General features: G+C 46.3%; 1 protein-coding gene across 2 annotated transcripts in view; it reads right to left on the bottom strand.

The window, feature by feature from the left end:
- HABP4 (hyaluronan binding protein 4) overlaps positions 1-27951 on the bottom strand; it is a 563622-nt gene that overhangs the window by 401141 nt on the left and 134530 nt on the right. For both annotated transcript variants that reach the window (XM_044059342.1, XM_044059340.1), the window contains exon 3: positions 1748-1897. In XM_044059342.1, coding sequence (XP_043915277.1) covers positions 1748-1897 — 150 coding nt within the window. The remainder of the gene's footprint in view (positions 1-1747; positions 1898-27951) is intronic.

Here is a 27951-nt window from a genome sequence, read left to right as displayed (position 1 = left end):
CAGCCAACTTACCTAGGATGCAAAAGCCCAGCAGCCAAGGGCAAAATTAAAAAGGGCATACTTGCAGCGATGCCACAAAGCACTTATTTGCTCCTATCCTCCAGGAGGGACAAAAGCCAACTGCAAGAGGATTCTCCCCCCACCAAACGAGGCAGCTTGCCTGCTACTCATGGAGACGTTCAAAGGTAACTGAATCCTGCAGCTAATATCCCAGCTCTATAAAACTAACATCCAAGAAGGAAGCATTAAAAAACACTCAGCCCTAAGACACCCACAATATAAGACAACTAATCAGAGCTTTAAGTCCCAGCATGGCAGAGAAGGAAACATTGCCCTATCAAAACTAAAAGTTTAGGGAGTGCAGAAGCATGCCCGGAGTGTTTTGGAGGTGCTAGAAATCAATATAAAAAAACTTAAGCCTCTGGACAGCACTAGCTACAGCAAGGATGCCTCAAGGCTTCACAAAGTCAGTGGCTGGCTGGAACAGGGGAATGACTTATGTAGCTTCACGAAGATACACATCCACTGCAGTTTTTGCCGCAATAACCTACAAAACTCAAAAAATGATCCTATATCCCAAATGAGCCAAAGGATGACAAAACAGAGTCTATAAGACAAACGGGGCCCCTGATGAGTAAATTCTAGAGCCCAACTGTAAAAGGCAACCATACCAAATCTCATCCAAGCAGAACATCATGCATTTGTCAATGCAACATTAAGCACTCTGACACACCCCTACAAGTCAGGCATTGTCAAAGTTCCTAGAACTGAAAGCCGGAACCCACTAATTCAGCTACAAAAGGAGTTGAACAAATGCCTAGTGCGACACTTGGGTGGGTCAGTTCTGGTGAGGGGTCATTCAGTGGTTCTTCTCTTAACAGTGAACTGCCTAGATGGACAAAGTGAAGCCCTAGAAGTAAACGTGGCCCCATGGACCCCTGATCTACAACTACAGGGTGATCAGGCCAGATGGAGCTAGTACCAAGCTGATATGACCACAACTACCCAATGATGCACCCCACCTTCCAGGGTGGGAACCAAGGGTCTACCTCTCAAACATGAGTTGCAGGACATTAATATCAACACCCTGCTCCTCTGGTACAATCCCTACCGCAAACAGACTAAGGAGGTCCAGATCAGAATTTCTCTAGAAACCAGTGTACAATCAGATCTCCAAGCACCACCTTTGGTGCAACCCTGGCACTCTACTCTCATGGTCCTGTAAAGGAGTCATCCATCATTACAAAACCAAAGGGCATTCAAATGCAGACATTTCACTGGTGACTGCAAAGGTGACAAATAACTAAAGTACACAGGCACAAGGGACAAGTAAACCTGTGTAGTCAACGTACAATGTTACAGTGTACGCCTTAGTGCGTACATGCCAATCCCACAGCATGGAACTTCGGTGAGGATTATGCCAAATGCGGGCTGTTGAAAAATAAACTAAATTACAGCGCTTACAGACCAGATATCAAAAGGTATGCACCGCCCCATACATTTCAAGTCATATCACTGAAAACAGTACAGAGGCACAGTCAGAGTAGAAAAGATTTGTCAACACCAATCTAGTTAAGAATGCTTCTAGTCTACATAACATTTCTGTGAAAGCACCAAGTTAACCAGGTAGTCAAGTTAGCAAAGACTCTTCACTTATGAAAATTGAAAGGAAACTTCTGTAAAACAGCAAACACACAGTAAATCAGCCATTAAGCATTCATATTTACAGCTAAACTGTTAAACTTACGTCCTGTCACTTCCACTGTGCCTTTCAAAGTCTCGTTTTCCTCTCTGGTCAAAGCCATCCACATTCCTAGGTGGGGGACCTCCCCTACCTCTGCCTCGCATTCCTCCTCTTCCACGTCCTCGCATAGGCCTTTCCAACCGATCGACTGGCCTTGAAAAAAAACACACAAGTCAGTATTACAACTCAAAACTGTCAAGTTTGTAGGAAATATACTTTACACTCCTATTAAAATAAAATTTGATAAAAACCTCATACTGTAGTTGAAGAAAATTTTGAATGGCTGACTTACTCTCCAAAATGTGTACTCTGTAGAAATAAACTGAAACAAGGTACCAAATCGGGAAGTTTTCTTGCCTTCGGAGAAGAACATTTAAGCATTTAACAGAGATCTAGCACAGATACAAGGACAATTCATTTTGAGGTTGAACCCAAGGTTTTACAACTAAAACTTTACAAGAAGTTGGTTTACACATAAAAGTATTAGTTGACTCCAGTACTAAACCCCACCCCGGTGATGCTGTGTAGGTGTGGGTGTTAAGACAACTTGCATAAACGAGCTGACAAATGATGCAAAATTGGGGCAGTTGAGAGGCATGTGCACCACTAGCAGAGCCAGTCAAAATGCAGAATATTAGCTGGAATGGAAAAGTAAAGCTCATTTAAGGTTTTTCCTGAACATGTGCACCCAGAAAAACACTAGGACAAACAGCAGAGAAGGTAGTTGGATCAGACCACAAATGTTTAGAATACTCTAGTATTAGCAATCTAAATCAGCCAGAAAAAAAAATGCAGTCTGCCTACTACTCTGTTTACTAGTAGGGAGGCAGTACAGTTTTGTACCTACCATAAATGTAGATGTCCGATAGATATGCAACTGCAGTCATAACATATGGGTTGTCCTGCCTCAGGCAGCCCTCAGTTGGCCGGATTCCAAAGCCTGGGTCCGACGTCGGCTGATGTCGCATTTCTCTCGATGTCAGAGCGGCTGGAGTATATAAGCATCAGCCGACGCCATCTTCTTCAGTGTTTCTTGTCCCAGATGCCAGGTGCCCTACAAGGAAGGCTAAAATCAAATTTTTTAAACAAAAATAGGTTTCCAGACAAATAAGTAAGCAATAAACAGATACACCATAACAGATATCCCCAGCTAAGAATAACAGGGAGAGGAGTGGACCCAAGGCATAGAGGGGAAAGGAGGGAGGGAAAACCCGACTGCAGTTGCATATCTATCGGACATCTACATTTATGGTAGGTACAAAACTGTACTATGTCCTTCAAGAATGCAACTGCAGTCATAACATATGGGTTGAATACCATAGCTTAGCTGGGGGAGGTGGTATGTTCTAGGAAAAGGATGGTGTAGCTAGCAATCCCTGCAGGACTGCCGAAGCAAAGCCTGCTCTGGATCTGGAAAATAAAGGGAGGTTGTAGTGTTTGGAAAATGTATATCCTTTGTAGGCACCCCTCTTAAGAAGGCTGTGGAGGTGGCTGTAGCTCTGGTAGAGTGTGGTCTGATATTGGCTGGCACACTTTCCATGGAAGGAATAACAATATCTGAAGCAATGTCCAATCCATTTTGAAATTGTCTGTTTGGAAATTTTTTCCCTGTACTCCAGGAGCGTAAGCTACAAATAGCTGATCGGACTTCCTACTGATCTTGGTTCTGTCTAGATAGTAGCGAAGTTGTCTATGTATGTCCAAAGTATGCAACAAGTCTTTCCCCTTTGTTTTCAGAATTGGGGAAGAAAGTAGGCAGGTGAATTGCCTGATTTAGAGAGACCCTAGATACCACTTTTGGCAGAAAAGGATTGGTTCGTAAGGAGACCCCGTCTCGGTGGAAGATTATGAAGGCTGGTATTGCCATTAGTGCCTGTAATTCTGAAACCCTTCTAGCTGAGGTAATGGCCAGCAGGAAAGCTGTCTTCCAGGACAGAAATTGTAAATCCGCTGAAGCTGCTGGCTCTAAGGGAGGTAGAGTCAATTTTTTTTAACACAAAATTGAGATCCCAAACTGGTACTGGTGCCTTTCTTGGAGGTTTTATATTCTTGATCCCTCCAAGAAATTGCCTTAGCAAAGAATGTGAGAACACAGGCGGGTCAGTGTTGTATCTAGCTGAGATAGCGGAAGCATGTATTTTTATGGAAGAGTATGAACGTCCCTTATTTAGCAATTCTGCCAAGTACTCCAGAATGAGGGGAATGCTCAGTACTGATGCATCTTGACCCTTGTTGGTATTCCAAATGCTGAAACGCTTCCATTTGGCTGAGTAAGCCCTTCTGGTGGATGGTCTGCGAGCTTCTGTGAGTATCCGCTGAACTTCCTTGGAGAGAGATAAATTGAGGTTATTTATGGGATCTTCCAAGCTGTTAGCTGTAGAGTCTGGAGGTTGGGATGAGCTGTCCTGAAGTTGTGTTGAGTCAACAGTTGAGGCCATTTGGGAAGGGCCCACGGTTTGTTGCGACATATGCTCCGTAGTAGTGGGTACCAGTGTTGTGTCTGCCAGTTCGGAGCTATTAGGATTCCCTTTGGCTGCTCTGCTTTGATCTTTAGTAACACTGTGGTCATCGGTGGCAGAGGTGGAAATGCATAGATGACTAGGGAGCTCCAGTTGTACGAGAGAGCATCTATCTTCCATGCTTGTGGATGATTTGTCCTTGAGCAGAACTTTTGTAGCTGATGATTGAGTTGGGAGGCAAATAGGTCTACGTCTGGCCTGCCCCATGCCGAGGTTAGTTGTGCAAAGATGTCTGGATGTAACCTCCATTCATGTGGGTCTAGGAAATTCCTGCTTAGACTGTCCGCCAGAACATTGTCTCTGCCTGGAACAAATTGGGACTGTAGTTGTATGTTTAGACTCAGTGATTTTTCCCAAAGATTCATTGTTAGCCTGCAAAGGGGGAAAGAGTGAGTACCTCCCTGCTTGTTTATGTACCACATCACAGTGGTGTTGTCTGTCCTTATTAGAAGGTGGCCTTGATGAAGTTTATGTCCAAAAGCCTCGATGGCATGCATTACTGCCAGCATTTCTTTTTGGTCGATATGCAGATGTTCTTCCTTTGGATTCCATTGTCCTTGAATACATCTGCCCACCATGTGCGCCCCCCATCCATGGTCTGAGGCATCTGTGGTAATGGTCTGTGTTGTCTGAGGTTTTTTGAACGACATGCCTGTGTTTGACTGACTTGCTGAGGCCCACCATAGAAATTCCTTTTGAAGACATGGAATGAGTGGGATAATTGCTTCTAGGTGGTTGTTGTGCTGAGACCATAAGCTCTTTAGATACCATTGAAGTTTTCATGTGTAGTCTTGCTAGTGGGACCAGGAGAATGCAAGATGCCATGAACCCCAGGGCCTGTAGGAATCTCCTTGCAGTCATCTGGGAGAGTTTTGCTAAACTTTTGAAGTAATGAGTTAACTGCTCTTGCTTGTCTTCTGTCAAGTAGGCCATTTGAGAGGCTGTGTCTAGTCTGGCTCCTAAGAAAGTTATTTGCTGGGATGGTAGAAGTCTTGACTTTTGAAAGTTGACTGTATCCCAAAGCCTGTAGCAAGGGTATGACATAATTCAAGTTTTTTGTCAAGGTTAGTTCGTTGTCCGCTTGTATGAGGCAATCATCCAGGTAGGGGTAGATTTGAATCCCCTGGAGTCTGCAATGAGCAATTACTGATGCCAGGCATTTCGTGAATACTCTGGGCGCAGTAGATAAGCCAAAAGGCAATGCTGAGAATTGATAATGCTCTGACCCTGCAAGAAATCTGAGGTATCTTCTGCAGCTGTGTCTGATAGGGACATGCAGGTATGCCTCCTTGAGGTCCAGAGTAATCAGCCAAGACCCCTTGCCCAGCATGGGAAGGAGTTGCTGTAAGGTCAGCATTTTGAACTTTGGTACTATGAGAAAAGTGTTTAAAGCGGACAAGTCCAGTATCAGTCTCCATTGATTTTCTTTTCTTGGAACAAGGAACAGTCTTGAGTAAAACCCCTGACCTTGTTCTTGTTGAGGCACTTTTTCTATTGCTTTGATCTGAGCCAGCAGAGAAATTTGCTCGATAGACTCTGCCTTTTGATTCTGTGGAAGATTTGGCATGCCTTGTTTTCTTGGTAAAGTATGAAAATAGAACCTGTAACCATGATCTATAATGTCTAATAACCATTTGTCTTTTGTCAGTTTGTGCCAATTTTCTGAGAACAGAGATAACTTTCCTCCCAAAGGAGCTTGTTTTTGCTCCTTGGTCGGAGAAGTTAAGAGTCATGTCATTGAGATTGTCCCTGAGTGACAGGGGAAACCCCTGTCACCTCTTTGGTTTGTTGGTTGCCATTGGCATCCCCTGTAGGATCCTCTATATTGCCCTCTCCCACGGGCACGCCTGTTCTTGCCCCTTTGAAATTTTTCCGGATTTGAAGGCCAGTTCCTGCTGAACCTGGAGAAAATCTTTTAGACTGTCTGAACTGACTTGGCTTTTTCTTCAACGGTCTTTAACACATCTTTAGCATTATCACCAAAAAGTTTGTTCTTTTCCAAGGAAGCATCCAGTAGCTTTGCCTTAACATGATCCGGTAAGGGTTGCTCTCTTAACCATGCATGTCTACGAATGACCGCTCCTGTCATAGCTGCCCTACATGAAGCTTCCAATGCATCATATCCACACTGCAGGAAATGATTACTAACCTGCTGAGAGTTATGGACAGCCTCCTGCAAAGACTTCCTATCTAAAGGGTCAGGAGAGGCTAATTTTTTTCTGTAAATCATCCAACAGGGAATCCTGATATTGAAACATATGAATCAGACAATTGAGAGCTCTCATAGTTAAAAGGAAGTAGAGGTGTAAACCTTCTTCCCCCATCTCTCTAAGGACCTTGCCTCTGTGGGAAGGCAAAGGATTTTTGGAAGTGGTAGCAGAAACCCCCTTAGGCCCCTGGGAAATAGTTTCTAAGTCTACAGCATGGGCCCTAAAGAAATGAGAATGGGTTTCAGGGACCCTATAGTATCCGTCAGGCTTGACAGGAGCCGGGGGCAGAGAATCAGGGGTAACACTGGAGTAAAGGTCATCCAACACATCAAGCACAGGAGGAATAGCTAAGGGTCTGTGTTGTGGCTTTTTAAGGAAAGTTCGAAGGCGCTTCCTGGAATCAATTCCTGACCTTGCCACTGGAAATGCTCCCTCATGGAATGCAGAACTTCCCCAAAAGAAATATCCTCAGGAGGAGAGGCCGAAGGCATGGAGTCCTCTGCATCCGAATCCTTGAAAGTCTGAAAAGGGGGTTCCCGGGATTCGGAAAGAACAGAGTCCCCAGAATCTTCATCTGAAGAAAGGGGGTCAGGTGGTTAAAACTAGGCCTCTTAGGAGGAGGCTGGTATCCTCTCTCAGGATGGGCCTGGGAGCCTCTGATCAGAGAAATTAGATCTGCGGCCAAGGACATAATTTGAGCTTCAGGGTTAGGGCTGAGGCAAGGTTTTAGCAGAGTGATGCTTGGCCTGGCTTGCTGCCTTAGCACGTGTGTAGGCCTTGATAGACAGACATGGGAGGCCTGGCAGCCCCGCATGCAGGGTTAACCTTATCCACAGCAATGGTCTCTGGCATTTCCTCGGTTACAGTATCCGGAGGAAAATCAATAATTGGCGGTGTGGCCTCCAGTGTCGGAGGTATCGGTAATGCAGTGTCTTTGGTTCCAAGCGGTGGAATAACCGCCTCAGAGGGAACCAGGGCACTCGCGGTAAGTTTTGGTGTGGAGTCTGAGGAAGTCGCGGGCCGAGGTCGATCCCGGTCTTTCCATTTTTTAGAAATGTGTAGTCGGTTGTTCTGTTTGCCAAAAAAGTCTTCAGCGAACTCCGCCCGGCGCCCGAGTGCGCTTATTGAAGCGAGTACAGGCAGCACAGGCCGAGACGTCGTGGTCTGGCCCAAGACAAGGGAGGCAGTAAGAATGGAAATCCTTATGAGGCATTTGTTTACCACAAGACAAACAATTATTTACTTTCAGTTAATTCTGACATCGGCTGAGGCAAGAAAAGGTCCCCAACGGGGTACTTAGCTTTTTGATGTCTTCGGTTTCGAAGAATACAGGAGCTGACCGACCGGCACTTGCGAACTGCTTCGGGCACCGCGCGGCAAGAAAGACTGAAGATGTCGTCGGCTGATGCTTATATACTCCAGCCGCTCTGACGGAGAGAAATGCGACATCAGCCGATGTCGGACCCAGGTTTTGGAATCCGGCCGACCGAGGGCTGCCTGAGGCAGGACAACCCATATGTTATGACTGCAGTTGCATTCTTGAAGGACATCATGCATGCACCAGAGCGTCTCTCGGGGGGTTCCCTGGAGGGGGAAATGAGAGCGAAGTAGTCGTAACATTTTTTGTTCGAGGGAGAGGCAAAGAGATCGCAACAGGGTTGACCCCATTTGGCAAAGATCCGATTCGCTATCTCGGGATTCAGAGACCACTCGTATGGTAACAGGATGGTGTGACTTAGTTTGTCCACTAGGATGTTGGACCATCCCGGAATATGCGTTGCCAAGAGAAAGCGGTTGGTGGAGGAGATTGCCCATTCCCACACCCTCATGCCCTCTCGACAGAGTGGGCAAGACCTGGTTCCCCCGTTTGTTGATGTACTAGACAACCAACATGTTGTCCATCTGAATCGCAATCGTTCCTACAGGAAGAAGGTCCTGAAGTGCTTGCAACGCTAACAGCACTGCCCTCATCTCTAGGACGTTGATATGCAGTGAGGTCCCACGTGCCTTGGACTGTCCTGCCCGAACAATGCCCCCCCACCCGAGGCGGGAGGTGTCCGTGGTCACCTTGGCTAGTGGAGGTGACATAGAAAAGGGGGAGTACCTTGCTGAAGGTCCGGAGATTGGAGCCACCATAGGAGAGCCCTCTTGCAGGCCCTGCTGAAAGGAACGGGATGGCTCAGAGGGTAGTGAAGAAAAGACCACTGGACCTGGAGGGTCCATTGTAAGACCCTCATGTTCAAACGTGCCATTGGCAATAGGTTGATCGCTGCCATTGAGCCAGGAGCCCTCAGGACCAATTCCGCCAGGGGAGCTGGAGATTTTAGAATGGCCTGCACATGTAGCCTCAGGGATAGCCAGTCTGTGGTCAAGAAAGCTAGGAGCTTGTTTGTGTCCAATCTGGCCCCTATAAAGTCTATAGTCCAAAAGACTACTCTATATTGACAGTGATCCCCAGCCGGGGAGCTAGACGAAGAAAATAGTTTCTGGCTGCACAGAGTAGATGCCTTGTGGGGCGGTCGGGAGCCAGTCGTCCAGGTACGGGAAAAACTGAATTCCCTGGAGACTCAGGTGGGCCGCTATCACTGCTAACACTTTGAACACTCTGGGGGCTGTGGTGAGACCAAAGGGGAGGACCATGAATTGGAAATAACTGGCTCCCAGCCAGAAGCGGAGGAACCTCCTGGATCGCCTGTCCATCATAATGTGGTAGCATGCATCCTTCAGGTCTATAGAGCACATCCAATCGTTCTCCTGCAAAAGGGGGAGAATGGATTGAAGAGTGACCATGCGGAACTTCTCTTTGGTTACTGACAGGTTCAGGGAAGACAGGTCGAGAATCTGTCAAATCCCCAGTCTTTTTTGGCACCAAGAAGAACTTTGAGTAAAACCTGGACCCGCACTGGTCTGGGGGGACGTGTTGGATGGCTCTTTTCCAGCAAATGTTGGATTTCCATTGCTGCGGCCTCCCTCTGCTCAGGTGGGACATCGGGGAGGTATCTAGGGCTGCGTGGGTAACGAGAAAAGGGAATTTGGTATCCTCTGAATATGACGCGAAGCACCCAGTGGTCTGTCGTGATGAGCTCCCAAGATACTGGGTGCTTCGAGAAACACCCTCCCCCCCCCGATTGCCTCCAGAGTGGAGCAGTCGGGCAGCCCCTCAGGGGAGGTTGCGTGGGTTGGTCCGAGAAGGGTTCGCTGGATACAAAAGTTCGCGGGCCGCCTCTGCCTCTAGGGGGGTGTCCACCCTGCCCTCCTCTGCTGCGGAAGGGCTGGAAGTCCGGAGTGGGACAGGACTGTTGCGACTTCCGGAACCACATCTTCTGTCCCTTTTGGTTCTTAGAAAAGGGCCTCTGGGAAGCAGAGAAGCAGACTCAGACGGCAGACGTCTTCCTGCCCTTTTCGCTCTGGACAAAGGCATCTCACACGGTTTTGCCAAAGAGGGCAGAACCATCAAAAGGGGCATAGGCGAAAGACGCCTTAAAGGGTTCCACGAAATCAGAGCGCAGCCAGGCCTGACATCGCATAATGAGGCCCGCTCCGCCGGCTCTAGCGGCTCCTATGGCATGAGACAGAAACCGCATAGAGGTGTTAGATATGGATCATAGAGTGGCCATCCGGGTGGAGTGCAATTGTTTGTCCTCCGCCAACATGGACTCTGGGTGCGACGCAGTGTACTCTTTCATAAGGTCCTGCTGCAGTCGAAGCACGTGTGCCATATAGTTCAGAGACCTCACAGAGAAGGTCGCTGAACTAAACACCCGCTTCCCTAGACGGTCCATCGACAGAGACTCCCTGCTCGGGGGATGAACCAAGGGGCTCTCCTAAGCAAGTTCCCTCTTGCCACCAACATGGCATCTACAGGGGGACCCTTATTCCAGTGGGACTTGTCAGAGTGTGGGCTAAGGATCTTGTCCGGGCGCTTGGGGACTGGCTCCAGTGTCAGTCTCCTTCCACCCCTGGTAGTGATCAAGTCTACCAGGGGGTCAGCCGGAGGGGACACCCAAGAGGTAGACGGGCCTGCTTCAAATGCCTCCAGGAACACGGATTCGTCCAAGGTAGGCTTTGGAGCAGACCACCCCCCCCCTTTATTCTGAGCATCTCCATGATGTCACCAAATGAGACATCTTCGGGGGGGGGGGGTGATCTTTGAGAGCCTTCCCCTTCCTCTAAATCTGTGTCCTCAGTCAAGGGACTCGGGGGGGGGGGGGGGGAGTCCAGGTGCCTCCTCTTGCACCTTCGCTTGAGAGGGACCTCCTCGGGGGGGCTGTCCGAGGTCTCACCAGCAACGTCTTGTTCCACTGGAACTACCTGGGATGTCAAAGCAAGCTGTTCCTGGGGCCGGGTGATGGAAGCCGGGCCCAAATGAGGAGTGCAGGGTGGAGCCGTGGCAAGGGTCGGGGGCCTGGAATCCCTCGACAGAACCCTCTCCACCACGTTGAATGCCGAGGGAGAGCTGCTCTCTGGGATCCGAAAGCAGACTCTCCCTTGGATCCGGCGGACAGATCGGGGCCGGCGCCGAAGCGATCAGACGGACCGGCATGCTCTGACCCAGACTGAGCCGAAGGCATACAGATACTGCCGGATCCGAAGCTCAGCCCTCTGCTAAGAGAGCTCGGATCCAAAGAAAATGGACCAGACAGACTTGAGGGAAGTGTCGGCGCCGAAGTACCAGAGACTATCAGCGCCAACACACCCCCCGGCTCCAAGGCTGCCCAGCTCCGAAGACTCCGAACTCGGGAATCAGGACGGAGAAGGAGCTAATTGGGGCAAAGAAGGGGGTCGAGCTCCCCCTCAGAAGGGAGGGAGGCAGGAGCACTCCCATCTGCAGTTGGGCCTGGAGGAATCTTATCATCCGGTCCAAATCTGCATCTGTGAGACTTCTCGTAGATCGACGAGGCCACCGAGGCAGGGCGGGAGTGTTGCCTCGATGACCTCGAAGGAGATCGGGTCTCCTCCTCAGGACCCGGTGAAAAGCATGGGGACCGGATCAGAGAAGGAGAACCAGAAGACCTGGAGGGAGAAGACCGCTTAGCCAGGGGGGCCGAAGCAGAGGCCTCGGCCCACCGCTTTTAGTGCTTCTCCCTCCTCCGAGCCTAAGGCGGGAGGTTGAGTCCCGGGGGAGGGAAGCAGAAGTGGCAGCCGCCGCAGCCACTGCGGGAGCCACGGAAGGACCGGAGGTAGAAGCAGAGTCCGGGGGCAGAAGACCCGCCAGAATCAGCTTAGACCTCTGGTCCTCAAGTGCCATGGGGTTGAACGCTGCACAAATGGCACAACCAGAGGACAAGTGTTCAACCCCAAGGCACAATACAGTGTGGCCATCCGCTGGGGACAGCTTATGGCCACACTCGGTGCACTTAGAAAACATTATCTTTGGGAACTCAGACAGACATAAGAAAGTAACACACAAGGCCCCAAACACACACATTGACGGAACCACGAAGGAAGGGGGAGTATAACTAGAAATAAAAGTTTAGACTAAAAAAGTACAGTTTTGTACCTACCATAAATGTAGATGTCCGAACTGGATAGCATCTGCAGTCATAACAAATGGGTTGTCCTGTCGTCAGGCAGCCCTTCGGTCGGCCGGATTCCAAAGTCTGGGTCCGGCTTCGGCTGATGTCGCACTTCAACCGACGCCATCTCTGCTGGTCTTCGGGTATAAAGGCATCAGCCGACGCCATTTTCCTCAGTGTTTCTTGCCCCAGTTGCCCTCTTGGAAGGCTAAATTTTGGATAAATGCCAAGGTTTTCAAAAAGATAGAAGGCAAACACAAAAAACAGGCATGTACATATATACAAACAAATACACCATAAGAGACTCCCCCCCCCCCCAGCTAGCTATTTGGAAGGTAAATACCCTAGGAGTACCACAGAGGGGAAGGAGGGAGGGTAATCCTGACTGCAGATGCTATCCAGTTCAGACATCTACATTTACGGTAGGTACAAAACTGTACTATGTCCTTCATGGATGCATCTGCAGTCATAACAAATGGGTAGAATACCATAGCCAACTAGGGGAGGGGGAAGAAAAAATTATGGTGTGGTTAGGATCCCTTGCAGTACAGCAGTGGCAAACCCTGCTCGGGATCTAGAATACCGAGGTAAATTATAATGCTTGGCAAATGTATGCACGGAGGTCCAAGTAGCCGCCTCAATAATGTCCTTGGTTGCCACTCCTCGTAAGAAAGCTGTGGTAGTGGCTGTAGCCCTTGTAGAATGAGGCCTTATGTTCTGTGGAATTGGTTTTCCATGGTAGGAGTAACAGAATCTTATGCAATTTCCTATCCATTTGGAGATTGTCTGTTTGGAAATTGCTTTTCCTTCCCTTCCTGATGCATAGGCTACCAAAAGCTGGTCAGTTTTTCTGTTACTTTTGGTTCTGTCCAGGTAGTAGCGTAGCTGTCTATGTACATCCAAGGTATGCAGCATTCTTTCCCCTCTGTTTTGTGGATTGGGGAAGAAGGTAGGTAGGTGGATTGCCTGGTTTAAAGACACTCTCGATACCACCTTAGGCATAAATTTAGGATTAGTTCTCATGGACACCCTATCTTGATGGAAGATTAGGAAGGGTTGTACTGCCATTAAGGCCTGTAGTTCAGAAACCCTCCTTGCTGAGGTAATTGCCAGTAGGAAAGCAGTTTTCCATGACAGGTGCTGTAGATCTGCTGTTGCTGCTGGTTCAAACGGAGGGAGTGTCAACTTTTCCAGCACAAAGTTCAAGTCCCATGCTGGTAATGGTGGTTTCCTAGGAGGTTTTACATTCTTGATCCCTCTGAGGAACTGCCTGAGTAGAGGATGTGAAAAGACGGGTGGATCGAAGCTGTATTCTGCTGAAATAGCTGATGCATGTATCTTGATGGAGGAATAGGACAGGCCTGTATGTAGAAGCTCTGCCAAATACTCCAGAATGTTAGCAATATCTATATTAGACACATCTTTTCCTCTTTCAGCACTCCAAATGACAAACCTTTTCCATTTTCCTGCATAGTTCCTTCTTGTTGAAGGTCTGCGGGCTTCAAGGATAATGTCTTCAACCCTTTGGGAAAGATCTGGATTAGTTGCTGCTATGTGATGTTCCAGGCAGTCAGTTGCAAAGTTTTTAGGTTTGGATGCATGATGCTGTAGTTGTTCTGAGTTAACATCAAAGGCATCAGGGGTATTGACCACATTTTCTCCTGAGACATGCTCCTCAGCAATGGGTACCAGTGTTGTCTTGGCCAGTTCGGAGCTATCAGGATTATCCTTGGACGTTCCTCTTTGATTTTCAGTAATACCTTGTGTATCAAGGGAAGAGGTGGGAATGCATATGCTGTCAGACCTTTCCAGCTGAAGGAGAGCGAATCCACCTTCCATGCAAGTGGGTGGAATGTCCTTGTGCAGAATTTTTTGAGCTGGTTATTGAGAGAGGAAGCGAATAGATCTATTTGTGGCATTCCCCATTTCCTTGTGATGGTCTTGAAGATGTCCGGGTGTAGCATCCATTCGTGAGCATCCGAGGTGGTTCTGCTTAACATGTCTGCTAGGGTGTTCTCTTTTCCCGGTACAAATATTGCCTGTAACTGGATGTTGTAGCTGAGTGCCAGATTCCAGAGGTCCAAAGTCATTCTGCATAGGGGGTATGAATGAGTGCCTCCCTGTTTGTTGATGTACCACATGACTGTGGTGTTGTCTGTCCTTATCATCAAATGGCCTTCTTTGAGGAATGGTCTGAATTTTTGCATTGCCAGTTTTACTGCCAGCATTTCTTTTTGGTTTATGTGCAGGTGCAGCTGGTCCTGAGTCCACAATCCTTGTACGCATTTGTCCAGCATGTGCGCCCCCCATCCTACGTCTGAGGCGTCTGTTGTGATGGTTTGGCTTGTTTGAAAGTTGTGGAAGGGTAGGCCTGGGTTTGACTGGCATGCTTGAGCCCACCATAGGAACTCCTGTTTTAGGCAAGGGATTAGTGGTATTTCTGCTTCCAGGCTGTGCCTGTGTTGAGACCATAAATTCTTTAGGTACCACTGTAGTTTTCTCATGTGCAGTCTGGCATGTGGGACCAAGATTATGCATGATGCCATGAAGCCCAAGGCCTGCAGAACTTTTCTTGCTGTTTGTTCTGTTTTGTTAATGCCAAGAAGTAAAGAGGGAGTTCTTTTTGTTTTTCTGCAGTTAGGAATGCCATTTGTTTTACTGTGTCCAATTCCGCGCCCAAGAATGTTCTTGTTTGGGATGGTATCAGCCTTGACTTTTGTAAACTGACTGTGTATCCCAGGGCTTGTAGCAAGTAAATGACCCTTTGTAAATCTGTTGTCAGCTTGCTTTTGTTGTCCGCTTGTAGCAGGCAGTCGTCCAGGTATGGATAAATTTGGATTCCCTGTAGTCTGCAGTGAGCGATTACTGATGCCAGGCATTTTGTGAATACTCTGGGCGCAGTAGATAAGCCAAAGGGCAATGCTGAGAATTGATAATGCTCTGATCCTGCAAGAAATCTGAGGTATCTTCTGCAATTTGGTCGAATGGGGACGTGCAGGTATGCCTCCTTGAGATCTAGAGTTACCAGCCAACACTCCTTGCCCAGCATGGGAAGAAGTTGCTGTAGGGTCAGCATTTTGAATTTTGGGACAATGATATATGTGTTTAAGATGGACAGGCCGAGAATAGGTCTCCAACTTTTTTCTTTTCTTGGTACTAGAAAGAGTCTGGAATAGAATCCTTTGCCCTGTTCTGTTATTGGTACTCTTTCCACAGCTCTCATCTTTGTTAATTCCGTTATCTGCTGTAGAGCTTCTATTTTTTGATTTGGAGGCAGGTTTGGCATTCCTCTTTTTACTGGTAAGGTGTGGAAGTGGAACCGGTAGCCTTGGTCTATGGTTTGCAAAATCCACTTGTCTTTTGTGATATAGTGCCAATTTTTCGAAAATAAGGTTAATTTTCCGCCTAATGGTGCTGCTATTTGCTCCCTGGTAGGCGGAGTTAGAGCCAAGTCACTGTGATTGTCCTGTTGCAGTGGTAGTGGTTGTGTCTGTGCCTCTGTTATTACCTTGCCACTGTCGTCCTCTGTAGGCACCTCCTCTGGATTGATTTCTGCCTCTGGAGCGTCTATTCCTGCCCCTTTGGGATCTTGTGGGGTCAGGAAAGGACCAATTTTTGGCAGGCCAGTTCCTGCTAAACCTTGGGGGCTGAACCTGTAAGTAATCTTTAACTGTTTGTACAGATTTTGCCTTTTCTTCCATTTTCTTCATTACCTGCTGGGCAGGTGTACCAAATAAACTGGCCTTATCCATAGGAGCATCTAATAGCTTAGCTTTAACATGATCCGGTAAGACCTGCTCTTTCAACCATGCATGTCTTCTTATCACTGTGCCAGTCATGGCTGATCTAAATGAAGCCTCCAGTGCATCATAGCCACATTTTAAGGAATGGTTACTAACCTGTTGTATGTTATTCACCATTTCTAATACATATTTCTTATCTATAGATTCATCAGAGGATACTTTTTTAGTTAACTGATCAAGCATAAACTCTTGGTATTGGATCATGTGAAACTGACAGTTTAAAGCTCTAGCTGAGAGAGTAGCAGAGGTGTAAACTTTTTTCCCCCATCTGTCCAAGGACCTGGATTCCCTTTCTGAAGGAATAGGGTTTTTTGCTGTGGTCAAGGCTACTGCCTTAGGCCCCTGGGAAATAGTTTCGGGGTCTGCCAGTGGGGCCTTGTATAAGTGGTGATGAGTGTCTGGAACCTTGTAAAATCTATCAGGTTTGGCAGGGGCTGGAGGTAAAGAATCAGGAGCAGTGCAGACATCATTAAATGCATCATCCACAACAGGCAAAACAGGAGGTATAGCTAAGGGCCTATGTTGTGGTAAATGCAGAAAAGTCCTAAGCCTTTTTCTTTAATCTGAGAAATCTTGTCCCTGCCATTGAAATTGTTCTCTCATGGCATGTAAGGTTTCCCCAAAGGAAAATTCCTCTGGTGGAGAGGCAGCTGGAATGGATTCTTCAGCATCGGAGTCTTCATAAGTAGAAAAAGGATCCTCTGGCTGTTCTGTAATGTCGGAGTCATCCGCAGAATCATCAGAGGACACTGGCTCGGGGGGCTCTGTCCTAGGTCTCTTTTCTGGGGGCTGAGAGGCCCTGTCTGGGTGAGATTGGGATCCCCTAATTAAGGATATTAAAACTTCTGCCAGAGTAAGCATTTGTGAACTAGAAGTGGGCCTGTGTGAGGGAGGTTTAACAGACACTGACTTAACAGATTTGGCTGCTTTAGCCCTGGCAAAGGCCTTGATAGACATGGCTGCAGGGGGTCTAGCAGCACCACGTGCTGGGGTAGAAACATCCAAAGGGATGGTGTCCGATAACTCACTAGAAACCGCAGTTGTAGGCAAAATTTGAGGCAGATTCAGGTAAGGTAGCAGGAGCCTCAGTAGTAGCCATGGATTCGGCTGAAGATTGACCAGTTTTCTCGGTTTCGGCCGAAACAGAGGCACTCGCGGCTTGCTTAACCGTGGTTTCGGCCGAAACCGCGGACCGTGAGTGTCGGTCTTTTTCCTTGCGTTTAACAATTTGGGTAGTCGGAGGATCCGACGGCATAATGTAAGCAAAGTCTGAGCCGAAAAACTGTTCAGCAAACTCCGACCGACGCCTTAGCGTTCGTCGGTTGAAGGAAGCACAGGCCGAACAGGCTGCTACGTCGTGGTCTGGGCCTAAGCAAGGTAGACAATAAGAGTGGAAATCTTTGAGGTATTTGTTTCCCACAAGTTAAACAGTTATTGACTTTTTCTGACATCGGCTGAGGCAAGAAAGAGTCCCCAACGGGGTACTTAGCTTTTTAGAAGTCTTCGAAGTAGTATTCGGTAGTAGTAATCTCTGGATCTGACCGACCGGCACTTGCGAACAGCTTCTGCTTGGCCACGCGCAAGAAAGACTGAGGAAAATGGCGTCGGCTGATGCCTTTATACCCGAAGACCAGCAGAGATGACGTCGGGTGAAGTGCGACATCAGCCGAAGCCGGACCCAGACTTTGGAATCCGGCCGACCGAAGGGCTGCCTGACGACAGGACAACCCATTTGTTATGACTGCAGATGCATCCATGAAGGACATGGGGCTAAACACTCACACCAAAGATTAAAGAAAAGTTGTAAAAAGTTAAATTTTCTCTCAGAGAACGAGAACGCCAGGATACTCGATCAAGTTGAACTAAACCGCAGCAAACTAGATCTTGGGACAGTCAGGGTTGGCAGGGGATTATGGGGAGGGGGAGAGGAGCTTGGAGCTCTGATCTAAAGCTGTTGAAAACTGCCGGCTCGGATCCCAGGTCAGATCCGATTCCCAAAGGTTGCTGCACAAATTAAGTTAACTACTTCAGATTATACTTTACACTACTATTAAAATAAAATTTGCTGAAAAACCTCACACTGTAGTTGGAGAATTCTGAATGGCTGACTTACTCTCTCCAAAATGTGTACTCTGTAGAAATAAACAGAAACAAGGTACCAATCTGGAAGTTTTCTTGCCTTCGGAGAAGAACATTTAAGAATTTAACAGATATAGCACAGATTCAAGGAAAATTTATTTTGAGATTGAGCCCAAGGTTTTACAACTAAAACCTTACAAGATGTTGGTTTACACATAAAAATATTAGTTTACTCCAGTACCAAACCCCACCCCGGTGATGCTGTGTAGGTGTGGGTGTAACAACTAACTTGCATAAACGAGCTGACAAATGATGCAAAACTGGGGCAGTTGAGAGGCATGTGTACCACTAGCAGAGCCAGTCAAAATGCAGAATATTAGCTGGAATGGAAAAGTAAAGCTCATTTAAGGTTTTTCCTGAACATGTGCACAGAGAAAAAAATGGGACAAACAGCAGAGAAGGTAGTTGGATCAGACCACAGATATTTAGAATACTCTAGTATTAGCAATCTAAATAAGCCAGAAAAAAAAAATGCAGTCTGCCTATTACTCAAGTTTACTAGTAGGTTTGTCAGACAGCCACGCGTCCTTTAGTCTTACCTAGCCAATAAGCCCATAAAAGGCACAAAGGATATCTCCAAAGAAAATTACCCAAACACTTTTGGAAAGATATTACCCTACTTATAGGAAGGAAACATTATGACACCCATAGTACGAATATTCAATATGGCACAACAAAAATTCTTTTACCTTTAAGATTTCCTTAATCTCCCACCGATTAACTCCACACCTCCCACATTGCCCATCCTAGCATTTACCCACCCCTTCCACTTCAAAGTCATACGTCTAGTTGCCTCTATTCTACTTTAAAAAAATGTATACTAACACCACTCCTGGATCAGACGGCAAACCCCTGGGCTTGTATATTTTTATTTTTTATTTTATTTGCAGTTGGTTTACCAGGATAGTCCACTGGGCCAAGATGAACCTATTTTCAATGGACTCCTGGAGTGAAAAGCTCCAGAAACAAGGTTACATAGTTTTTGGATATGTATTTACAAAATTACATAGTAAGAGTATAAGATTTAGGTGGAATTACTGATGAAACTGCTTAGGAGATGGAAACATTTCAGTGGAGATACTGAGAGCCATTTTGAGTAAGGAAGTTAGCTAAAGGATACAGAGTAGTACTATAGGAGAGGCAGAAAGGAAATTGTAGTCAAGGAGGAAAGTACAGTTTTGTACCTACCATAAATGTAGATGTTAGAGTGCTAATACAGCTGCAGTCATAACAGATGGGTTATCCTGCAGTCAGGCGGGTCCTCGGTCGGCCAAATTCCAAAGTCTAGGTCCGGCGTCTGTTGTCGTTGCTTCCCTGACGTCAGTGCGACAGGGGGTATAAAAGAACCAGCAGACGCCATTTTCTTCAGTTTTTCTTGCCCCAGATGTCAGGTGCCCCCAGAAGGAATGCAATACATAAATTTGTGTAATAAAACAATGCAATATAATCAAAATACAGTAGATGCAAGCAAATACACCATAAATGAATACCCCAATCAGGTCGTATGAGGAGGTGTTATCCAATGGACCTGTCCCAAGAGGGGAAGGAGGGAGGGAAACCTGGACTGCAGCTGTATTAGCACTCTTAACATCTACATTTATGGTAGGTACAAAACTGTACTATGTTCATCGTGCATACAAGCTGCAGTCATAACAGATGGGTAGAATCCCAAAGCTAAGAAAGGGGTGGTAGGCACTAGGTGGAACTGGGAGGAGTCAGAATGCCCTGCAATACTGTAGTGGTAAAGCCCGCTCTAGATTTGGAGTATAATGGAAGGTGGTAGTGCTTGGAGAAGGTATGCACAGAACTCCAAGTGGCTGCTTCCAAAATATCTTTGGTAGGAACTCCTCTGAAAATCTGCAGAGGTAGCCGTGGCCCTTGTGGAGTGAGATATGATGCCTGTAGGTACAGTTTTGCCATGAAAATAGAAAAAGCGTATGCAGTGGGCTATCCATTTTGAGATGTCTGTTTGGAAACTGGCTTTCCTTGAGCTCCTACAGCATAGGACACAGAGCTAATCTGATTTCCTGAAAGGCTTTGTTCTGTCCAAATAATAACACAGTTGTCTGTGGATGTCCAAAGAATGTAGTAATCTCTCCCTTTTGTTTTGAGGATTAGGATAAAAGGTAGGCAAGTGTATATCCCGATTCAAAGGTACCCTAGATACCACTTTTGGCATAAAGGACAGGTTGGTTCGTAAGGAAACTCTGTCCTGATGGAAGATGATGAAAGGCTGCACAGCCATGAGAGCTTGTAATTCCGATACCCTACGAGCTGAGGTAATAGCCAGAAGGAAAGCTGTTTTCCAGGACAAATATTGCAAATCTGAGGAGGCAGCTGGCTCAAAAGGAGGCAAGGTCAGTTTTTCTAGAATGAAAGTGAGATCCCAAGCAGGTATTGGTTGTTTCCTTGGGGGTTTTAGATTCTTAGCCCCTCTGAGGAACTGTCTTAAGAGGGGGTGAGAGAATAAGGGTGGATCAGTGTTGTATTCTGCAGAAATGGCTGAGGCATGGATTTTGATGGAGGAGAAAGTCCACTGCTTAGCAGCTCAGCTACATACTGTAATATTAGAGGTAAATTTAGTTTTCCAGGATCCTGGCCTTTCCTCATTCCAGACAAAACTGTTTCCATTTTGCGGAGTAAGCTTTCCTGGTAGACTGCCTTCTGGCCTCCAAAATTACATCCTGCACCTCCTTAGAGAGTAGGGTCTGTTGTGATGCTAAGGAATCTTCCATGCGGCTAGATTGAGTGTTTTTAGCTGACTGAAGAGTTTTGAAGCTGTGCTGAGTCAGAAGAGAAGGTATTGGAGGCAGGGTCCATGGTGGGGAATGCGTCAGGCTCCTCAGGAGTGGGTACCAGTATTGTCTTGGCCAGTCTGGAGCAATGAGAATCAACTTTGGTCCGTCTGCTCTGGTTTTTAATAGAACTTTGGGCAGTAGAGGAAGAGGTGGGAAGGCATAAACGGTCATTGATGTCCAACTGAAAGAGAGACAGCTTCCACTCTCCAGGCCTTTGGATGAAAGATCCTTGAGCAGAATTTTGTCAATTGGTGATTTTCGTGGGAGACAGAGATCCATGTCTGGCCTTCCCCATGCTTGAATTATCTCTGTAAAAACTTGAGGAAGCAAATTCCATTCGTGTGGATCTGTCATATTTCTGCTTAGGTTGTCTGCTAGCGTGTTTTCCTTGCCTGGCAAGTACTGTGCTTGTAATTAGATTTGTAAGTCCAGGACCATGTTCCAAAGTGACATGGCCAGTCTGCATAGGGGGTATGAATGGGTTCCTCCCTGTTTATGTACCACATTACTGTGGTGTTGTCTGTCCTTATCAATAGTTGAACAGGTTGCAGGAGGTCTTTGAAAGCTGTAATAGCATTTATTACTGCTAGCATTTCCTTTTGATTGATGTGTAGGTGCTTTTCCTTTTGGGACCATTTGCCCATTTGCCCTGAAAGCACTGATTTGTCATGTGCGCTCCCCCAGGCGTAGTCCGAGGCGTCTGTTGTGATTACTTGCTTTGCTTGAGGCTTGCTGAATGGGAGACCTGTTTACACTTGGCATGCTTGAGCCCACCACAGGAATTCCTTTTGAAGACATGGAATTAGTGGTATTTTTGTTTCCAGGCTGTGGCTGTGTTGAGACCATAGGTTTTTCAGGTACCATTGAAGTTTCCTCATATGCAGCTTTGCACATGGTATTAGTAAGATGCAAGATGCCATGAATCCCAGAGCCTGCAGGATTTTCCTTGCAGTCAGCCTGGTGCAATTTGCTAGTGTTCTGAAGTATTGAGTTAGTTGCCCCTTCTTCTCTGGCATGAGGTAGGCCATCTGGGTGTTTGTGTCCAAGTTGGCACCCAGGAAAATTATTTTCCGAGAGGGTATTAGCCTTGATTTCTTTTTGTTGACTGTGTATCCCAGAGAATTCAACAACATTATTACATAAGCCAGATGTTTCAGAAGAATGCGCTTGCTGTCCGCTTGGATCAGGCAGTCGTCCAAATAGGGGTATATTTGTATCCCTTGAAGTCTGCAGAAGGCAATTACTGATGCCAGGCATTTTGTGAATACTCTGGGTGCAGTAGATAAGCCAAAGGGCAACGCAGAGAATAGATAATGGGTCGAACCTGCAAGAAATCTGAGGTATCTTCTGCAATTTTGTCCGATTGGGACATGCAGGTATGCCTCCTTGAGGTCCAATGTTACCAGCCAAGACTCCTTGCCCAGCATGGGAAGAAGCTGCTGTAGAGTGAGCATCTTGAATTTTGGTACGAGTAGAAATGTGTTTAGGATGGATAGGTCCAAAATAGGTCTCCAATCTTTTCCCTTCCTTGGTACCAGGAATAGAAACCTTGACCTTGTTCGTGCGTAGGTACCTCTTGAATAGCTTTCATGTCTATGAGATCTGAAATTAGTCTTTGTGCCTCTGCCCTTTGATTGTGTGGCAGGTTTGGCATGCCTCTCATTTTTGGAAGGGTGTGAAAATGGAATCTGTAGCCTCTGTTTTTAATGTCCAGGATCCATTTGTCTTGTGACAATATGCCAATTTTTTGAAAATAATGCCAGTTTTCCACCTAATGGTGCTGCCATTTGAGTCTTGCTTGGCATGCAAAGGGGAAAGTCATTGGGCTTGCTTTCTGAAAGGTTGCGAGCTATCCTCACCACCTCTGTGTAGGAGCTTGACATTGTCTGCCTCTAAACGATCCTTGGGATTGCCCTCTGCCACTCGGGCGCCTGTATCTACCTCTTTGGGGTCTGTCCGTGGCTGGAAAGGACCAATTTTTGGAAGGCCAATTTCTACTGAAACGTGGGGGTTGTACCTGTAGAAAATCTTTCACTGTTGGTAATGATTTAGCCTTTTCCCCCATTTTCCTTAATACCTCCTCAACATTAGCACCAAATACATCCTTTTTTAGAGGAGCATCTAGTACTTTAGCTTTGACATGATCTGGTAAGGTTTGTTCCTTGAGCCAGGCATGCCTACGTATGACTGATCCTGTAACAGCAGCTCTACATGAGGCCTCTAGAGCATCAAAACCACATTGCAAGGAATGTTTACCCACTTGTTCTGCACTATGCATCAAATCCTGCAACTCCTTCAAGTCTGGTTGTTCAGGTTGTGACATTTTACTTCTCAAATGTGATAAAAACTGTTGGTACTTTAGCATATGGAACTGACAGTTTAATGCCCTCATGGTTAAGGTGGCAGAGGTATATACCTTTTTTCCCCACCTTTCTAAGGATCTGTAATCTCTCTCAGAAGGTAATGGATTTTCAGCAGTGGAGGCCTTAAACTCCCTTGGGGCCCTGTGAGATAGTTTCTGGGTCAGCAGCATGGCTTTTGTATAGAAATTGGTGCGAGTCAGGAACCCTGTAGTACCAGTCAGGCTTGACTGGAGCTAGAGGTAGAGAATCAGCAGCATGGCTTTTGTATAGAAATTGGTGCGAGTCAGGAACCCTGTAGTACCAGTCAGGCTTGACTGGAGCTAGAGGTAGAGAATCCGGGTTAAGGCAGACAGAGTACACATCTAGCATGTCCAAGACAGCAGGTACAGCTAGAGGCCTGTGCTGAGGTAGAAAGAAAAATTCCCTTAGCCTTTTCTTGGAATCTAAACAATCTTGGCCTTCCCATTGGAAGTGTTCCCTTAAGGTATGCAAAGTTTCCCCAAATGAGCAATCCTCTGGGGGGAGGGGATGAACTCCTCAGCATCAGAATCTTCAAAAGGGGAGTAAGAATGTTCCTGTTCAGAGTGCTCTGAAAGAATGGAGCCCTGATCAGAGGGGGGTTCTTCCTCCACTCTGGGCCTTTTGGGGGGGGGGGGGGTTGTGAACCCCTGAGTAATCAAATCCTCAGCCATTTTAAGCATTTGTTTTTTTAGGCATGGGGCCTGGAGATGGGCCTTGTGTAGCTTGTCTCTTCGAATGCATGGCTGCTTTACACTTAGTGTAAGCCTTGATGGAAAAAGAGGAAAGTCTGAAGACACCTTGAGAAGAGGTAGACCTGTCCACAGTGAGATTCACCACCAAGAGTGGCTTCGGTATCTGTAGTCGGCGTGTGGGCCGAGGAGCCTGTGACCTCTGGCACAGGCGACACCGCCAATGTAGTGTCGCTGGTAGTCAGGGGCTGTGTAGGCGCCTCGCTGAGAACCGGACCACGTGTAGTCTGCTTTGGCGTGGTGTCGGTAGAGGCCGCGGACCTCGTGTGTCAGTACTTCGGTTGCAAAATTTTCGTAATTTCAGGAGCTGGCTGACCGGCACTTGCAAACTGCTTCTGCTTCGGGCACCACGCGGCAAGAAAGACTGAAGAAAATGGCGTTGGCTGGTTCTTATACCCCTGTCGCACTGACGCCAGAAAAGAAGCGACGACAGACGCCAGACCTACACTTTGGAATTCGGCCAACTGAGAACCCACCTGACGGCAGGAGAACCCATGTTATGACTGCAGCTGTATGCACGATGAACATGGAGGTAAAGGCAGACTTGAGTTCTTGTTGGTATGTAGGAGGAAAGAGGTAAAGGCAGTCTTGATTTATGAAGGGTGGGTGCAAGAGCATTCCCACTGGGTTAGCAGATGACAGTAAAGGGATTTTGTGAATGTAAAATGGTTGAAGGTGGTACGAATAGCTGGAGGTAGGGAATTCCAGAGACTAGCTAGACTATAGGATAGGAGATTTTTACCTGGGGGTCGTATTTGTTTGTATAATTCAATTAGGTTTTGGTTATTAGTTCCGAGTACTCTATTGGGCTTGTGCATTTTAAAGGCAGATGAGAGATGGACAAAGGAAGGGTTTGAAAATGAGCTGATGAGCAAGAGTAAGTTGAGAATAGATGAGTTGGTTGGGTAGTTCTAGCCATTCTAGTTTGTGGATAGAACAATGGTGAGTAGATGCTTTATAACTAGTAGCGAATTTGGCTATTTTATTGTAGCATGAGGAAAGTTGTGTTTTGAGGGAAGATTGTAGGTTAGTCAGGAGTGGGGCTCCATAAAGAAGAGGGAATCAGGACTGTGGAAGAGACAGTGATTTTAGTAGAGGGTGTAAGGATATGATTTTGTCGGTAGAGCATGCCTAGTTTTTGATGAGTTTTTTTGATGTTAAGTTGTATGTGGGAGTTGAATTTAAGCTGACTATCAATTTGAACCCCAAGTAACAGCCTCTGGCACCAATTCCAAGGTTGTGTTACTAGTGATTAAAAAAAAAGAGTTTGGATTGATAGAGATGTGTTTAGAGGGTGTAAATACCATTAATTTGGTTTTAGAAGCATTTACTGCTAGGTGTTTTTTTCTCATCCATTGTTCAGTGATTGAGAATGCGTCTTGTGTAAGCTTTTGGAGTACAGGGATGGATGTGGCCGAGCAGATAATAGTTGAATCGTCTGCATATTGAGTAATAGAGAATGGGATGGAATTGCGGAAGTCATTTATGAAGATGTTGAATAGAAGAAGACCCAATATGGAACCTTGGGGGACCCCAGTTGGGATATTAAGGAATGAGGAGGTGGCTTTTTTCCATTTAACTGCTTGAGCTCTATTAGAGAAGTAACTAGAGAACCAGTTTGAGGAAGGAGATAAGTTGGGAAAGTTTATTTAGGGGTAGTTTAGGAGAGAGAGTGTCAAAGGCCTTTGAGAGGTCTAGTAGAAGGGTAGAAACAATGTGTCCAGAGTCCCGGGCTTTATTTATAGTTTTTAGGAAGGAGAGGAGTGCTGTCACAGTACTATGGCTGGGTCTAAAGCCATGCCGAGTTGGAGTCAGCAGGTGATTGTCTAAGAGGTAAGGTAGGAGCTGCAAATGGATACATTTTTCTAAGAGTTTAGAGATGGGAGACAGAATAGCTATGGGACGGAAGTTTGTAATATTGTTATTACTGCCACCTTTATGCAATGGTATGATAAATGCATTTCTCCAAATTTGGGGTACCATGCTTTCTTGGATAGAGCGGTTGATTAGAATACTAATAGGGTAGGCTATAGCTTCTGCGGTTATGCCAAGGAAGTAAGAAGGAATATTGTCTGGGGCATTAGAGCATGGCTTTAGTTTCTGGAGAAGTTTCTTATGGTAGATATGGGAATAGGTTTAAGTGAGAAAGGGGGGTAGGGTATTTGAGGGTTGTGGTATTGGAGAGGAAGTAAGAGTGGTGGTGGGAGTGGAGGGAAAGGTAGAGGAGGAGGGTGAAGTTGAGGATGTAGTGGTATCGGAGAAAGAGGAGGTTAGTTTGGAAATAGAATTAAAAAAAAAAAAGAGTTGAATTGTGTAGCCAAGTCTGTCAAACATTGGGGTCTGGGCTGGGGTTGGCTATTTTGCCAGGATTGATAAGGGAACAGATTCCTTTCCAGAATTTTTGAGGATTTGTATATCACTGCAGACAGCATTTATGTTTTTTTGTCACACAAATGACAACTACCACAGCACTGTATATGCTTTCTCCTCTCAGGAGGGTTCACTTTGGAACGTTCTCCCTGTTGACATTAAGAATACATAGATTCCAAATTCAGAATGCAACAAAAAAGCACTTCATACAAGTTAAATGCTCTTGCTTCAAACAGGACATATCACCCAACCTTTATACTTTTCAGAGTCTCTTCCCTCAAGATTTACTGAAAACTGACCCACTTTAGAAACCAGCATACATATACTGTATACTGCACTGTGCTTTTTCACCAGAATGCATAATAGTATCTTTTGGGAAGTAATCAGTCTGTACTCCAGCGTTTTCTTAAATTTCTGTATTTTTTGTCTGTGAAACGTTTTGTACTTCACCTGGGCTGAGCCAATTGGTCAATATTCAATGTACTACCTTGATAAACAAATGAACTAGACTGCTTGCTTTCAGCTACTACTGTATGGAAATGGGGAAGGCAATTAAGACCTACATATTTATATTAACCTCTGAACAGCTAATCACCTGGGCCTTTATAAGCCTACCCATGCAACTCAAATGCATCCCCGTGTATCATGTTAGTTAGGGCATGATTTAACAGTTAGACACAGACAGCAGACCAGGGGCGAATTTCCTATTGTCAGTCGATAGAGGTTGCACTTGAATAGGGTTAGGAAAGGGTTCTGCTTCATATAATAGAGAAACCTATTCCAGAAAGTAGGGATTTTTCCGCGACAGAGCGCGCTTCTTACAAGCAGCATGTGTATCTACAGGAGTCGCCAAAAACCTGGCTACTGAATCTACTTTTAAAGGGTGTTTTATTAATGAGGTAGTTTCCCTTTGGTGTCAGGACTTCCCAAAAGATACTATTATGGATTTTTAAGTCTCGAATTTTAAGATGTGGCTTTGGCACCAATCATGATGTGTGCTAAACCTTCCCTGTAAGATGTTGCATTTTTTTTGGGGGTGGGGGTGTTCTACGACTGCTCCTAGCTTGCAATCTGCAAACTTGTTAAGCCAGCAGCCTTCGACACTGGCCTTAACTTCTGAAAAAACATATGCCAAAGAGAAGCAGAACCAGCACAGAGCCCTGGGGACTCCAATGGTTACCAGCCACTTTGTGCACGTGGCCTCTTCAATCTCAACTTCGAGTACTGTCCGAGCCAGACGGCTATCCAACAAGTTCAGAGATGTGTACTACGCTAATAGCCCTGAACCTTTACAAGCCTAACGCAAAAAAAACTGCCCAGGCACCATGCCACCAGATGTTAGATCAGTGCCCCTATCCAGTACGGCAACTGGAATGCTCCCTGGAGTGAAAAAGATGTTCTTACCAAGTTCCATCTGTGTTCATCTTCATTTCATTACTGATTGTGTTCCGAGGACTGAACACAAACAGTCTGCCTTGTAACAAGCTCGTGCCAGCCAATCACATTCGAGCTAAGCTATTATCCACAGTGCCCTTCTCCCTGTTACCTCAGAGCTTGCCTGTATAAGGAAAGCAGCGACATTTTCTGACCAAGTTCCCCAACGTGGGATCTGGACCCAATCCAATCCCCCAGGAGCCCCCTTGGAGGGGAAAGGAGAGTGGGATGCAATGAATGAATGAATGAATGAAGATGAACACAGATGAAACGTTATGGTAAGAA

This window comes from Protopterus annectens, chromosome 17.part0, assembly GCF_019279795.1.
Source record: "Protopterus annectens isolate FY-2018-M chromosome 17.part0, PAN1.0, whole genome shotgun sequence".
In the NCBI taxonomy this organism is placed as follows: Eukaryota; Metazoa; Chordata; order Ceratodontiformes; family Protopteridae; genus Protopterus; species Protopterus annectens.
Note: the sequence above shows the minus strand (reverse complement) of the source record. Positions and strands in the feature narration are given on the sequence as shown.